The 15617-nt window shown below is 34.3% G+C and overlaps 1 protein-coding gene across 6 annotated transcripts in view; it reads left to right on the top strand.

Moving 5' to 3' along the window:
• The window catches only part of DLG2 (discs large MAGUK scaffold protein 2), a 2166992-nt gene that overhangs the window by 334211 nt on the left and 1817164 nt on the right, over positions 1-15617 (top strand). For all 6 annotated transcript variants that reach the window (XM_034934113.3, XM_063608698.1, XM_055093779.2 and 3 more), the window contains one exon: positions 3764-3909. In XM_034934113.3, coding sequence (XP_034790004.1) covers positions 3764-3909 — 146 coding nt within the window. The remainder of the gene's footprint in view (positions 1-3763; positions 3910-15617) is intronic.

Genomic DNA, 15617 nt, shown 5'->3' with positions numbered 1-15617 from the left:
TTTCTTCCTCTCTAGTAGTTGCTTAAGGCATGGAGAATAAGCAGACAAAAGAGTGAAATAGAATTAGAACACTTCTTCACATTTGGGGGTATAAATTAATGAAGATTTGTAAGTTTAATATTAAAAATATTGTCCCTAGGGTTTTTCTAAATGTGATCAAATCACTGTTTGTTATGTTTCGAAGTACAGCTTATTGATATAAATGCATAGCGTGAGTATGATAAATACCCTTTCTTTTCTGAATAATTTGTACACGTAGTATTTCAAATTTTGGTGACTTGCAAATACTGCTCATGAAACTGTTTATATCCTATAAAACGATACAGAGAAAAAGACTCTTGAAATTTGACTATCTACAAAAATTGTTTTATTCATTACAAGTCGTTATTCTTTTAAGAGACTGTAGCTGCAGATATGTTTACAGAAATTCTTTTTTTTCTTTTCCCTTTATTTTCAGTTTTTATTTTTTTGAAAGTGAGTCTTGTTCTGTTACCAGGACTGGAGTGCAGTGGCATGAACACAGCTCACTGCAGCCTTGACCTTCTGGGTTCAAGCAGTTCTGCCTCAACCTCCTCAGTAGCTGGGACCACAGGCACACACCACCATGCCCAAATTCTTTTCTCTCCATTAATACGTGAGGCAAGATGATGCAAACATATTTTGTTTTCTGGGTTTTATCTTTTTTTATTCCTTATTTCTCTGATTTTTGTCAACCCAGTTAGTAACCTACCAGCCCGTATGTTATTAAAAAAATCTGGGAAAGATGTATATCTGTACAGATTTTACCTTCTGTTCTTACACATTTTTCAAACATGACCTCACAGTTACTTTATTGCTAGTGGAGAATAAAGTTGTAGCTGTACATAAAATTTAAGGATTGCTAACTTTTCTCTGTAAATCTTAATATTTATGAAACACAAAATTTTTCTTTATTATTTATGAAAATATAATATTTAATTCATACAAAATAATATATGCAATTTATCTATAATATGCACAGCATAACAAAACAAATGTTTCTGAAATTGCTACTGACATCTAGAGATAGATCCTTACCATTAACTTGTATCTACTCATATGTACTTTCCTTATCCCACTTCCTTGCCCACCCTGTCTACTGAAGTAACTACATCTTTTCATGTCATCCTTTGCTTTTGTCTCTTTGTTTTGTTACATGTATATGTATGGATGCTTAAAAATATATAGTTCAGTTTTGTACATTTTTCAACTTTACAAAAATTTTTTCATATTGCAACTTGCTTTATTCACCCAACGTTATTTTTCTAAGATATATAGTTTCATGATATTATCATTCATTCATTTTTACTGCTCCATACACTCCATCTTGAGAACATATCACAATGTATCTATTTCCCTTTTGATGGACATTGGAATGTTTCTAATGTTTGCTACTGTAATCTATGCTGTTAGGAATATTTTGGTTTGTTTTTGGTGCATATGTGCCAAAGTTTATCTAGGATATGTACTGGGTAGTAGAAATACCGACTTATGGGATAAACAAATGTTAAATTATTTTCTGAAGTGGCTATAGCAATTTGCACTTGCTAGGAATAAATAAGTTACCAAGGATTCAGGTCTTTTTCTAGTCCTTGTACTGTGAGACTTAATTATTTTTGACAATATTTTTGATGTAAATGGCATTTGACTATGATCTTAGTTTGTATTTTTTATCACCAATGAGGTCGAGGATCTTTCCTAGGCTTATCTGTGACATGTATTTCTTTTACTGTGAAATGCCTGCTCATAACTTTTACCAATTCTTTTCTTTTAGTTTGCTTGTCTTTTTCTTTGCGATTTGTATTTCTTTTCATATCTGGATACTGTTCCTTTGTCTGTGTGCTGTGAAATTATCTTCTTTCAATTTGTACCTTGTCTTTTTGCTTTCTTTATTGATACATATATATATTTTATGCATAATTGATACATAATGAACTACATATATAATGCATAATTTAATAGGTTTGGACATATGTATGCACTATAAGCACAATAAAGATAGTAAGCATACACATCACTCTTAGAAGTTTCCTCTTACCCTTTTGTAATCCCTCCTACTCATCCCTTTATTTTATATTTTGTGTTATAATCCAATACTAGGTAATATTGTTTTTGCTCAAATTGCTCCAGCTTTGGCCATCTTTGGCAGCTCTTTCATGTGGTTCTTGTGTTTCTTTGATATTCCCCCACTGTAGCAGGGTTGTTTCTCTGGTGACTATTTCTTTATTTGCTGGGGCTGTAAGATGTTCCATGCTCATCTTATGTCTCCTGCCCCAGTCCTAGGATCAACCATTTCTCCAAGGAGCTTCTTTTATTGGAAAATAGTATTACAAACCAAGATCTGGGCTCTGGGTGTGTTTGTTGCTGCTGGGGTGTCCCTGCTTCTAGGTCCTCTCAGAAGACAGAGCCAGGAATTATATATGACAAAGCTGGGAAATGTCCAGATACATATTCATTTCTGTTTCTAAACATATTTTTATCTATCTCTCTATCCTGTAGCTCTTGAAAACTTTGAGTTCATATAGACACCCTCATTGCTAATATAATATGACAGTGTTCATTACTTTTTAGCAATGCTGCACAGAGGCCAAAATCAGGGTGCTAGTTTTGTTTGTTATTACTATGGCATAATTGCTTCTAGGCCTTCTCAGCAGATGGAGCAAGGAAATATATGTGTGTATAACTGATTTGTGTATATACATGTCTGTCAATGTTCTTATATGTATTCATCTGTATCTACATTAAGCTAAACATGTCTCCAACTCTCATCTAATATCATATGAATCATTTTAACCTTACTTGCCTGTAACTTTCTATAGAACAGTAAGAAACTTGGCTCCCATCATCTACCATCCATTCACTTAGTTGTTCAATTTTAGTATACATGTATTGTGTTTTCAGAATTGTTCATCTGTACCCAACAGGACACAAGTTTACCAACTAGAGTATGATGCTTTTGTATAGTTTCCTTGACTTTGGTTTTATAGTCTCTGTTCATTTTCAAAGTTACTTAAGTCAGTACTTTTTTTTTCCTGTTGACTTCTTGGAGGTTATTTTATACATTTGTAATACAGTTACATTCCTTTGTAACAGTCTGCATTTCATCTTGGGACCCTCTGACTTCCTACATGATTTTTTTTTTTAATTTGCCTACGTTAAGGTTTACTTTTTGTGCTATTGAGTTCTTTGGGTTTTGACAAATGGTTCATGTTATGTGTCCAACACTACAGTATCATTAGAGAATATTTTAATCATCCTCTGCATTATCTAGTCAAACCTCCTTCTCTTTCTCAGAACCTCTGGCAAACATTGATTTTTTAAAACTGTCTCTTTAGTTTTACTTTTTCCAGATGCTATATAGGTGGAATCATACAGTATGTATCCTTTCCAGACTGACTTCTTTCACTTAGCAATATGCATTTAAGAGTCATCTATGTTTTTGCTTGGTTTGATAGCTCATTCCTTATTACTGAATAACATTCTATTATATGGATTTACTACAGTTTATTCACTTTTTGAAGGATTTGTTCTAGTTTTTGTAATTATGAATAAAGCTGCTATAAGCATTCTAAATGCAGGTAAAAAGATAATTTTCAGGATTTCTTCTGTTTTACTTTGGGATATATATTTATGCAGTTCTTTTAATCAGCAAAATTTCTGTATGTCTATATATGGACATATATGCAGAAGCTATTTATGAAGTCATGCATTACATTTTGATGCTTTCCTTACATTTTCTTTACAGATATCCAAGAATTTTATGAGGTGACATTGCTAAATTCTCAAAAAAGTTGTGAGCAGAAGATAGAAGAAGCCAATCAAGTTTTACAGAAATGGGAGAAGACATCCCTTCTTGTTCCGTGCCATGACAGACTTCAAAAATCTTCAGAGGTATACTACTGAAACTTCCAAAAGAACTGAATAATACTAGGACTTAGGCCACTAAAGAAGTAATGGTAGTAGTGGTGATTATTATCAACAAATGGCAACAACAATAATAGAAATGTAGTTATACCGTACTGTATGCAATTTTCATATATGAAAATTCAATTTTTCCAAAACATAAAATAGGGTGGGAATGATATGATTCTTTATATTTTTTGAGTGGGTTATGTTAGCAAAATTGTCATAGTTTGAGTTGACTCAAGTCTAAGGCATTCCGGAGTTTCAGAACATGGTTACCTGTGCTGTAGGGGAAGGAGATGGATGGTAGAATAGGGAAGTGTGGTCTAAGACTCTGATTTCCATAGGAAGGGCACATATCCTGGGGCAAGAATAAAATGATCAGTTGAAGTGTAGGAGCAGAATATTAGAATTACTATTTCCAGTTCTTTTAATCATATTCTTTAAAATTTTCTATATTTGAGTAACTTATATATTAGTAGTAACTAATTTTAAAAATAAATATAAAGCAATTAGAGTTGTATGATCAACTTGTTTTTACAAATAGAATTATGGAATCAAACAGTTTGGACACTACTGTTAAAATCAACATTTACCAAAGACTAAGGCAAGTTGAGGCACGTCTCAGGTTCATACCTAAGGGCTAACAGGGACAAGTCAATGGATACTTTTAAGTGGCAGTCAATACTTTGAAGGGAGGTAATAGTACATACCCACACACACTATTTTTCAAGATTGGAGTCATGTAGGCAACTCGATGATTTGGAAGCTACATGGAATCCTAGTGCCAATGAATAGCATGTTGATTGCTGAGTTTGTATTGTTAATATTGAGGCCTCTCATATATTTTCTGTCCTGCTCGGAGCTGATTTGTAAACTGGGAAGGACAGAGCCTAATTATCACCCTAGTCACTTAAAAAAAAAAAAAGTTAATCATGACAATAATTTGATAAATAATAGATATCAACCTTGTGAAATTATACTTAAAAGCATAAAAATAAGCATCATCCTAATTTTAGCACCTAGAAGTAATTATTTTGACTTTTTAAGTCCTTTTTTGTACAAATATATGTACATGAAGTTGGGACAATAGCATGTAGGGCATTTTATGTCTTTTACATTTAATGTTACACTAATAGCTTTTATCCATATCATAACATTGAACATTTTGGGAAAATATTTTAGTGGCTATGAATATTCCATGATTTGGAACTTAAGCAGATCTTCATTCAAATCTAGGCTATCTTCAATTTCCTGCTTTGAATAATGCTGTAATGGATGTGCATGTGTATAAGCCATTGCTTTTTTTTTTTTTCTAACTGTTTCATTAGGATTGATTTTATAAATGAAACTGTTGAGTACAAGGGTATGGACATTTTTAAGGCTCTGGATACAAATTGTCAAGCTGTTTTGGAGAACAATGCTATCAGCCATCTTTCAAAAGGCCAATCTGCCTATATCTTTAGTAGCATTATTTTATTATTTAAAATATGTTGTCAAATTAATAGATAAGATGTTTTACTTAATGCTTTATATTGCAGTTACGTGTTCACTGTCATGACTCAACTTTTTAAATGATTATTGGTTGTCTATTTTTCTTTCATGATCCATTCAAGCTCTTTGTCTATTTTTCTAAGTGGTACTAGAATTCTTAATTGCTTTGCAAGAGCAGTTTATTTATGAAACATGCCATCCTGTTGTCATAATTGTTTTTTTTTTCTGGTTTGTTTATTATTATTAATTTTGCTTATAATACTTTTTAACCTTCAAAATAGTTTTAATTTTTATGTGATAAAATTATCACTTTTTAAAAAATTCTTTCTTCTTTGCTTTATCTTTCTTCATTCTAGGACTAGTTAAGTATTCTCCTGTATTTTTTTCTAGGCTTTCATTGCCTTGATATTTTTGATTTTTCAATTTTCTTTTTTTTAAAAAAGTAATTAATTAATTAATCAATTTTTAACTTTTGTTTTAAATTCAGGGGTACATGTGCATGTTTGTTATATAGGTAAACTCATATCACAGGGGTTTGTTGTAAGATTATATTTCATCACCCAGGTGCTAAGTACCCAATAGTTATTTTTTCTGATCCTTTCCCTCTTCCCACCCTCCACCCTCTAGTAGGTGCCAGTGTCTGTTGTTCCCCTGTTTGTGACCATGTATTCTCATCATTGGCTCCCACTTATAAGTGAGAACATGCAGTATTTGTTTTTTTGTTCCTGTGTTAGTTGGCTAAGGATGATGACCTCCAGCTTCATCTATGTTCCTGCAAAGGGCATGATCTCGTTCCTTTTTATGGCTGTGTAGTATTCCATGGTATATATGTATCACATTTTCTTTATCCAGGCTACCACTGATGGACATTTAGGTTAATTCCATGTCTTTGCTATTGTGAATCATGCTGCAATGAACATACGGGGGTGCATGTGTCATTATGAAAGAACATAAATTTTCAAAAACATTATTTTATTCAATTTCTAGATGCATAGTCCCATATATATTGCATAGAAGCATAAATGATAAATATATACTTTTTATTCTAAATACAGTTGTTTTTAAAACAATTTTTCTATTTTTGTGGACTCCCCTTTCACTCACTTTCTGCTTATACTGTATCAGCTCTATCCTCCCTGCATGCAAGGTAACTGATGTTAGCAATTTGTGCATTTTTTGTGTTTTTTCTTTAATTTTTTATTTTTAATTATTATGGATACATAATAGTTATACATATTTATGGGGTACATGCAATATTTTGATACAAACATATAATGTGTGATGGTTAAGTCAGGGTAATTGGGATGTCCATTACCTCAAGCATTTATTATTTCTTTGTGTTAGGAACATTCTAATTCCACTTTTTAAGTTATTTTGAAATATACAATATATTATTAATCATAGCTGCCCTATTGTGCTACTGAGCACTAGATCTGTTTCTATCTAACTGTATTTTTGTACCCATTATCCATCTCTTCTTTATTCTCCCCTGCCCATTACCTTCACAGACTCTTGTACCCATCAGTCAACTTTCCATCTGCATGTGTACATTTTATTTTTTTTAGCTTCCACATATGAGTGATATTTGTCTTTCTGTGCCTGGCTTATCTCACTTAACATAATGTCCTTCAATTCCATCCATGTTGTTGCAAATGACAGGAGTTTATTTATTTATTTTTTTTTAGTCAAGTAAATTCCCATTGTGTGTATGTACCACATTTTCTTTATCCATTCATCTGTTGATGGACACTTTGATTGATTCCATATCTTGGCTATTGTGAATGGTGCTGCAATAAACATTGGAGTACAGATACTTCTTCAATATACTGAATTTCTTTATTTTAGATATATACCCAGCAGTGGAATTGCTGAATCATATGGCAGTTCTAAGTTTAGTTTTTTGAGGAACCTCCATACCGTTCTCTATAGTGGTTGTACTAATTTGCATTTCTGCCAACAGTGTACAAGGGTTCCCCATTCTCCACATCCTCACCAGCATCCGTTATTGCCCTGTCTTTTTTATAAAAGCCATTTTAACTGCAGTGAGCTCAAAGAGGAGGACAGATAAGGGATAGACTTAGAGGCTATTGGAAAGATTTTGCTATGAGAGAAATAGAAACCATTGGAAAGTTTTGAGCATATGAATGAGTTGATCTGAGCTTCCCAAAAGGCATACAGAATATCCCGTTTTTAGAAATTAGAAATATTTTACTTTTGCCTGGATCTGCTGAACTCATTATTAGTTTCCACAGGCTTCGTTATTATAGCTACATATTTAGTATATATTAAGGTTGATAGGAAGAACAATGTGATCATTATTTTGAATCTCATGGAGTCCCTACAGTGTGCCACCCAATGATTCCTTTTCTCCTTGAAACAAAATCAGATGGGCTTCTGAAGCAAAACTTTGATGTGATTTTAATAGCATGTAAGTTTAAAAGACCTGGAGGTAAAGGTTTTAGACTTTTCTTGTCTGGAAAGAAAGTGACATCGACTTGTTTGCATTCAGCTTGGGAAGATCTTAAATACAAGTTTCACCTACTGTTTTTTGAAATTTCATCTCCAGTGCCTGGTGGAAAGAGATCTGTCTTCTTACTTCCTCAGCATATGTGTGATAGAATTCTAGCTGCTCACCTTAAACTCTGATTTATATGAAGTTTCTGGAAAATGTAAATCAGCACCCTGATCCTTCACATCCCATAGCATTTTAACCTGTAATATGTTGTTGATATCATAAGATGACAGGAGCAGAGTCATAATATGGCTATTCTGTGTTGGATTGGTGGTGTTTTGAAACATGATAGAAATTTTTATTTAGGAATAAAAAATAAATGACCTTTTTAAAAACATTTTAAAAGAAGCATCTATTCCGAGGTTTGATTTTTTTGTTTGTTTCTTAGGTGTTTTGCTGAACTATAAGTAATTCATCTCTCTATTCTACAGTATTCTATACTGAGGTGCATATCACCCTTCTCCTGTCTGCCAACACTATAATAACTGATTTTTAGCTCCCAATTATGGTGAGTTTTCTGCTTCATTTATGGGTTTTTTTGGTGTAAAAAAATGGACACAGCATCCTCCTCACTTCTGCTTTAAGTATATGTGTGTGTATTTTCTCCATAGAACTTGAGCTGCTGGGCTGAAATCTGCAATTCTAACTTGGTGACAGAAAGAAAGTAAGTTTATATTACTAACAGTGTTACAGTAACAGCACTGGGCCAGGAAGGAGGCTGCTTGGTATAGCAGAACAATCAAGAGTAATCTGAAAGTCTTCTGTTTGAATTTTGCTTTTGCCAGTTGCTAGTTACATGGCCATTGTCAAATTATTTAACCTATCTGATTTTTTATCTGTAAAATGTCAAAGTAATAATGGTGTCTACCTCATAAGGTTATTGTGAAGAATAAATAAGCTATCAGGCATGTAAAGTGCTGAGTACAATTCCTGGACCTAGGAAATGGTCCATAAAGAGCACTTATATTGATAATGATCTTGTGGAAAGTCCTGTTACGTCTCTGAGTCTCACTCACTATCTTCATCAGTAAATGGAGATAAAAACTATATGTCAGGGAGACTCAAATAAAAGGATATATATATATGCTTTGAAAAAGGAATTTTGTAAAACTGCATTATATTAAAATGCATAGTATAAATAGGACTTTTCCCCTTGTTTTGTCACTTCTCCCTGGGAATTCAGGTCAAATAACCAATAAGAAAGCATTTTGCAAAGCAAAAAGCATTATGTGAATATAAGAAAATCTCACCATCATTACTATGCAATGAACAAATATCTTCTCATTTAAACCTATTACTGTTACTTAAAATTCCTTCCATGGATATTTTGGTGAGGCTCCAGAAGACAAAGGGAGTTAAGGTAGTCCCTGTTAAACTGTGCATGCTATTGTAGGGTAACACAATACTGCTCTCAATAGGCTCTTGAATGCACCTATGAGGCTCTTGACATTTAAATAAAAGCAATTTTTTTTTTTTTTGCTGTTTGCTTGTTTATTTTTTGTTTTGGTTTGTTTTTCTGAGATAGTGGGTGGAAAAGAGTAATTACTTCGTATGGATTTGTGTTGGTATTTGGAGGTCCTGGGTAATGGTAGGAGGAAAGTAAACACTGATAAATAGGAGTTGGAAGAGGGGTAGAGTGGAGAGAAAAGGCACAGTCAAGGAAAGGGAACCTTAAAGGAGAAGTGAGTGTTTTCATACATAAGTTTTAGCTACCAGTTAACTTTTTATTATAGCAGCCTGGCAAGCGGCATAGAAATTAGCCCTTGAAAGGAATGATGAAACTGTTTTCCCTTCTGTTTCCTTTCTCTCTCCTCTTTTCCTTTCCTCTCTTCTTCCTATTTCCTTCCCTCCCCTCTCCTTATCACTTATTGAGCATCTGGTATGTATATTCATCTTTGTGTAGCTTCTTTAAGCTGCCACGTACCTTTGCACACATTGGTTGCTATGTAAAGTGAAACTCAGGACCATGTTTTTTCTTCATAACTTCAGCTCTGCCCGGCTATCTTTAACCTATCCTTTTTACTTGATCCCTTCTTGATTCCAGTATTCTAGTTCTTGACCTGGATAGTAACTATTTTCTTCTTTATTGGACTTGGTGTTCTTTCATAACATATCTTTTGGATATCAGTTATAAAGATGAGGAAAACCAAAGTTTTTTATTTGATCTTATACTTTAGAGGAAATAACAGTCTCTCACATATATAGGCCATTTTATAGTTAAAAATATAACTTCTCTAACTTGATTCTCATAATGGCTCAGTGAGGCAGGTAGAGTTGCTGTTGCTATCCACATTAGAAATGGGGAAGCTGCAGATAAGCAACTTGTCCAGGGTCATACTGTTAGAAAATGGGTAGAATCAGGAATTTGATTTCAAGACAAGAATTTTTCCATTACACTATAGCTGAGAAAGGATGATTTTTACTAGAGTACTAGAGATGGTTTCATAGCTGGGTGGGTTTAGAAATGGGCTTTGTGTAATGTATAAGATCTGGGTTGAAGGTCTTGCAGGTGGAGAAAACTATGTGAGCAAAGGCTTAGAAGAGTAATAAAACCTGATACTTATAAATAAAGTCCAGGCTAGGCTCTTTTTTTTTCCTTTGAGACAGAGTTTTGCTTTTGTTGCCCAGGCTGGAGTGCAATGAAACCATCTCGGCTCACCGCAACCTCCACCTCCCAGGTTCAAGGGATTCTCCCGCCTCAGCCTCCTGAGTAGCTGAGATTACAGGCATGCACCACCATTCCCAGCTAATTTTGTATTTTTAGTACAGACGGGTTTCACCATGTTGGTTAGGCTGGTCTCAAACTCCCAACCTCAGGTGATCTGCCCAAACACTTTTAATATATTATCTCTTAATCTCTATAGCAACCCATGATGGTAGATATTTTATTGATTCATTCCTCACTTCATTTTAAATAAGATTTGAAGCGGTAGGTAGGTATTACTTATAATTTGCAGAAGAGGAAAGTAAGCCTCAGAGAAGTTAAATGTCTTCATCAAAGATGCACAGTAAAATGTGCTATAGTGGGGATTAATAAACATGTGTCTGACATCCCATCACCTTTCTTAGGAGAAAGTGGGAAAGGTTTTATAAATAGTGAACATTTAGGATTAGTAGGTGGGGAGCTGAGAGTAGTAAGACTGATTAGGTTATTCTAGCTGTCTGCTTGAGAGCCTTAATTGCAATACTATAGCATTTAAATGCTTTTCTTCAGGTCGTTGTGAGCCACAGAAGGTTTTTATGCAAGTAAATGGCATTATCAGCTATGCTGGGGCAGATTAAACTGGCAGTATCATGCATAGTAGATCATAGACAAGAGAAACCGGTGACAGGGAGACCAATTAGGTGGCTGTCACACCAGAAACTGTTCAACTGGGTACCTGGAGACTATGTATTACCCTCCTGGAAGATCATGGATAGATTTTTTCTTGACAAAGCATCATTTCTCATGGGTAGTAACTTGATTTATAAAGAAGAAAATCAAGTTAAATTTAGAAAATACACTCAAACTAACTTGTAAAAGAAAGAAAAATCCTGCTTGCAAAATTAATCACCTAGGAAGCCTGTGAGTAACTCACAGAGCTGGTAGTTACTTTGCTGAGGCTGAAGTTAACTCAGCATTTATCTGTGAATAGTTTACAGTAAGATTTTTCTTTGGAGTACTCTAGCTAACTTTCCAATAATATGATCTAAAATAGTGAGAGTACTTTGGTTTTCTACCTAATATTTTTCAAATATAATGAAATTAGATTACATTCATACTTACCAGAAATACTAGACCTCAAAGAAATATTACTTGGATGATACAAAGATATCTAACTGTAAAATGTCACTATTATTCATAACTTCTTGAAATATCTCTATGTTTGACCTTCCTCTCCATTCACAATGGCACTGATCTAATTCAGGCTTTCATAGAATCTTTCTACAGATTTAGCAACAAGCTTTAACTGGTCTTCATAGTCAGGATTTTCCTCTTGTAGCTCTACCTCCCTAGGCTAACAGTTTTAAAACTATTTATTGATCTTCATTTTTTACAGATTATTGTGCCATCTCCTTAGCATAATCTTTACTGTCTGGACTGAACTTACATTAAGCTTTACTTAAGCCTTGTTCTTGTTCATTCCTCTGTCTGGAATATTTTTCCCTTTGTTTTCATCTGGAAATTTTCTACTTAATCTTTTTAAAGGTCTACCTGTCTATCAATCACAAATTTTCTAATGACCTTAACTAGAAAAATTCTTCTGTTTCCTGTACTGCCCAAGGCCTCTGTTATAGTGTTTGACATATTGCATTTAAATGACTTGCTCAAGTGTTTCACTTGTTAGATCATACCTTAATATCAAGTATTATATTTATTTACACAGCTGTAATATGGTTCAGAGCTTTTTAGGCAGTAAGTATTCAATAAATGTTTATGAAGTAGATGATTGACTGTATTTTTCTTGATGTCAGAGAATGATATGTTGTTTTGTTAAGTATATGTATATTATGCTAGAAACATGAATTAAAATTTCCTGGTTGACCCAGTGAAAAGATGCTTAGTCCTAGGTAAGATTCTGAAGATAGTTTTAAAAACACAGGAATGAGTCATGGCGGTACAGCTCACCCTATCCTTCAAATTACTTATTTTATGGCACAACATGGGACAATTATGGGCTAAAATGATGTCATACAGTTCCATACTCTTCCCTGCAGATTGTGTTACTATCAGAGTTAGAGATGTCAGAGTTTCTCCAAAACTGAGTCATTATGGAGACCGGAGAGAATGGTTAGGTTGCAATGACTATCATCTTTCCTATTTCAGATTTGATTTGGGTTGATTGCTTGCCCATTTTAATAATTTGACCTCTTTTAAACATTCATTCTTGTAATAGTGAAATTCTGTAATCCCATTTCTTATTCAACAGGCAGACTATCCTGGCAAAAAAGATAGAGGAAGTGCCACATTCCTAAAGTTTTTTTCTCCCACAGAGAAAGGAGCCTGTGTTATATGGAGGTCAATCCAACTTTGAAAATATTATGGTGAGAGAGTAAGATTTGTTCAGGAGGTAGAACTGCCAATAACTTGATAATCAGAATGTAACAGTAAAGAAAATGTTTCAGAATATCCATACTATACAAACTTGACACATTGTTGCCTAGATAGCACTGGAGTGGGTCTAAGGACATCTACCTGCCTTAGACTCCGTCCATGGAGAGCTTTATGTGGAGACTTCAAAATGGCTTGTTATGATCCTTAAAACAGTATACTGTCCTTACCTGGAATCAGTAAGCATTTTTTTTTTCCCTTGGGGAGCTTCGTATTTTCTACATTGTGTTATAGTTATTGTAAGCATGATAGAACTCCCCTACAATACTGTGGAGTCAGGACCTGTGTGCCCTGAATATATGGTTTATATCTTCTCAGGACTAAGCTAGATCCCTACATATATTAACTTCCCAGTAAATGTTCATTGAATAAATAAATGAATTATATTACTGTCTAATCTAAAGGAAGCATAGTTTTCAAATTATATAAAAGTATGGCCTTTTTTTTTTCTATACAGGGCAGGATATTTAAAATTGAGAGTGTTCCTGAAAATCCAGATATATGATTATCCAACTCAAAGCACTGTCCAAGAACTGAATCAGATAATAGTTCTGGATTATTTTTGAGATGAGAGAGTGCACTATTAGTTAAACATTTTATGAAATGTTCACATATACTAGTATTTTCAGTTAGAATTTCATTATTATTTTGGTAAATATGACAGATTTGTATGTATGCAGCTGTCATTGAAAGTAAGTAATATAAGATTAAGGTCTAGCATATGAATAATCCTTTGTCATTTAAGAGAAAGTTGTTTTATTTTGAAATCTGTTGTGGTCATCTTCCACATGATGAAAAATAAATTCATGAATATAATACCAGATATCATGCTAGCAGAAAAACCCAAGTTGTCTTGTAGAGTCTACAAGAGTAAGTGAGTCAAAAAACCCAAAGCAATTAGCACCTCTAGTCATTGGCTAAACTAATTTCTTAAAGATAGTTCTGTTGGGCTGAGGGAAAGCTTCCCCTTTGCCCTCTGAAGTTTCACTGAAAATCATTGACAAAAAGCATATTAACAGGAGAAAAGGCATACAAATTTATTTGATAAAATTTTCATGTGATATAGGAGCCTTTAGAATGAAGGATAGGGTATCTTCCCGAAGATACAGGGAAAACTATCCATTTTTATGCTTAAGTTCAACAAAGTATGAGCTGCCATGTAGAAATATGTCTGGACAGAAAGGGTATGATCCAATGCTAATAAACTGAGAGGGGAAACCTAGCAAGGCCTGTCTGTTTAGATTATTCTTGGACTCTCTGTGCAGCATTCTTTTTTCTGGGTATGGTACAAGAGCCTTTCTGGAATGGGAGTCTTATGACTTACGATCAAACCGATAATTTATTTACAAACAGTGGTATTTTAAGTAATATTTTAAGGTTTTATGGCTGGCTTTGGAGGAAAGGGGTTGTGTTTTTATGACCCACCTTGGGGAAGAGATTTGGGGTAGACTTGGGGTAGAATGAATGGTCAGAGACAGCAGAGTACAAGTTCAGAGAGAGCCACTTGTGAACCCTTCATTTGGAGATATCATTTTCTGAGACCCTACAGTGTGTAATATAAAATATATTTTATGATACTTCTTTACTGTAATGGTTAGTCTTATTTGTAAACTTGGCTGTGCTATAGTACCTAGTTATTTATTCAAACACTAAGTTGGATACTGTTGTGAAAGTATGTTTTAGATAAGTAAGACATCTACATTCAGTTGACTGTAAGTAAAGGAGACTCTTTTTTTGTTATTGTTGTTGAGAGTAGTTTATTTGCTGGTGGGAATTAACATTGCCTTGCAATACTATGATAACAATGGCCCACCTTAGTTTCCTTGCACTTCTCGACCTAATCTTAATTTTTTAAATTATACTCAAAGTTCTAGGGTACATGTGCACAGCGTGCAGGTTTGTTACATATGTATACATGTGCCATGTTGGTGTGCTGCACCCATTAACTCGTCATTTACATTAGGTATATCTCTTAATGCTATCCCTCCCCTCTCCACCCACCCCACGACAGCCGCAGTGTGTGATGTTCCCCACCCTGTGTCCAAGTGTTCTCGTGGTTCAATTCCCACCTATGAGTGAGATCATGTGGTGTTTGGTTTTCTGTTCTTGTGATAGTTTGCTGAGAATGATGGTTTCCAGCTTCATCCATGTCCCTACAAAGAACATGAACTCGTTCTTTTTTATGGCTTCATAGTATTCCATGGTGTATATGTGCCACATTTTCTTAATCCTATCTATCATTGATGGACATTTGGGTTGGTTCCAAGTCTTTGCTATTGTGAGTAGTGCTGCAATAAGCATACTTGTGCATGTGTATTTATAGCAGCATGATTTAAAAATCCTTTGGGTATATACCCAGTAATGGGATGGTTGGGTCAAATGGTATTTCTAGTTCTAGATCCTTAAGGAATCACCACACTGCCTTCCACAATGGTTGAACTAGTTTACAGCCCCACCAACAGTGTAAAAGTGTTCCTGTTTCTCCACATCCTCTCCAGCATCTGTTGTTCCCTGACTTTTTAATGATCAGCAATCTAACTGGTATGAGATGGTATCTCATTGTGGTTTTGATTTGCATTTCTCTGATGGCCAGTGATG

The sequence above is a fragment of the Pan paniscus genome, chromosome 9 (genome assembly GCF_029289425.2).
Source record: "Pan paniscus chromosome 9, NHGRI_mPanPan1-v2.0_pri, whole genome shotgun sequence".
Taxonomy (NCBI): Eukaryota; Metazoa; Chordata; class Mammalia; order Primates; family Hominidae; genus Pan; species Pan paniscus.
Note: the sequence above shows the minus strand (reverse complement) of the source record. Positions and strands in the feature narration are given on the sequence as shown.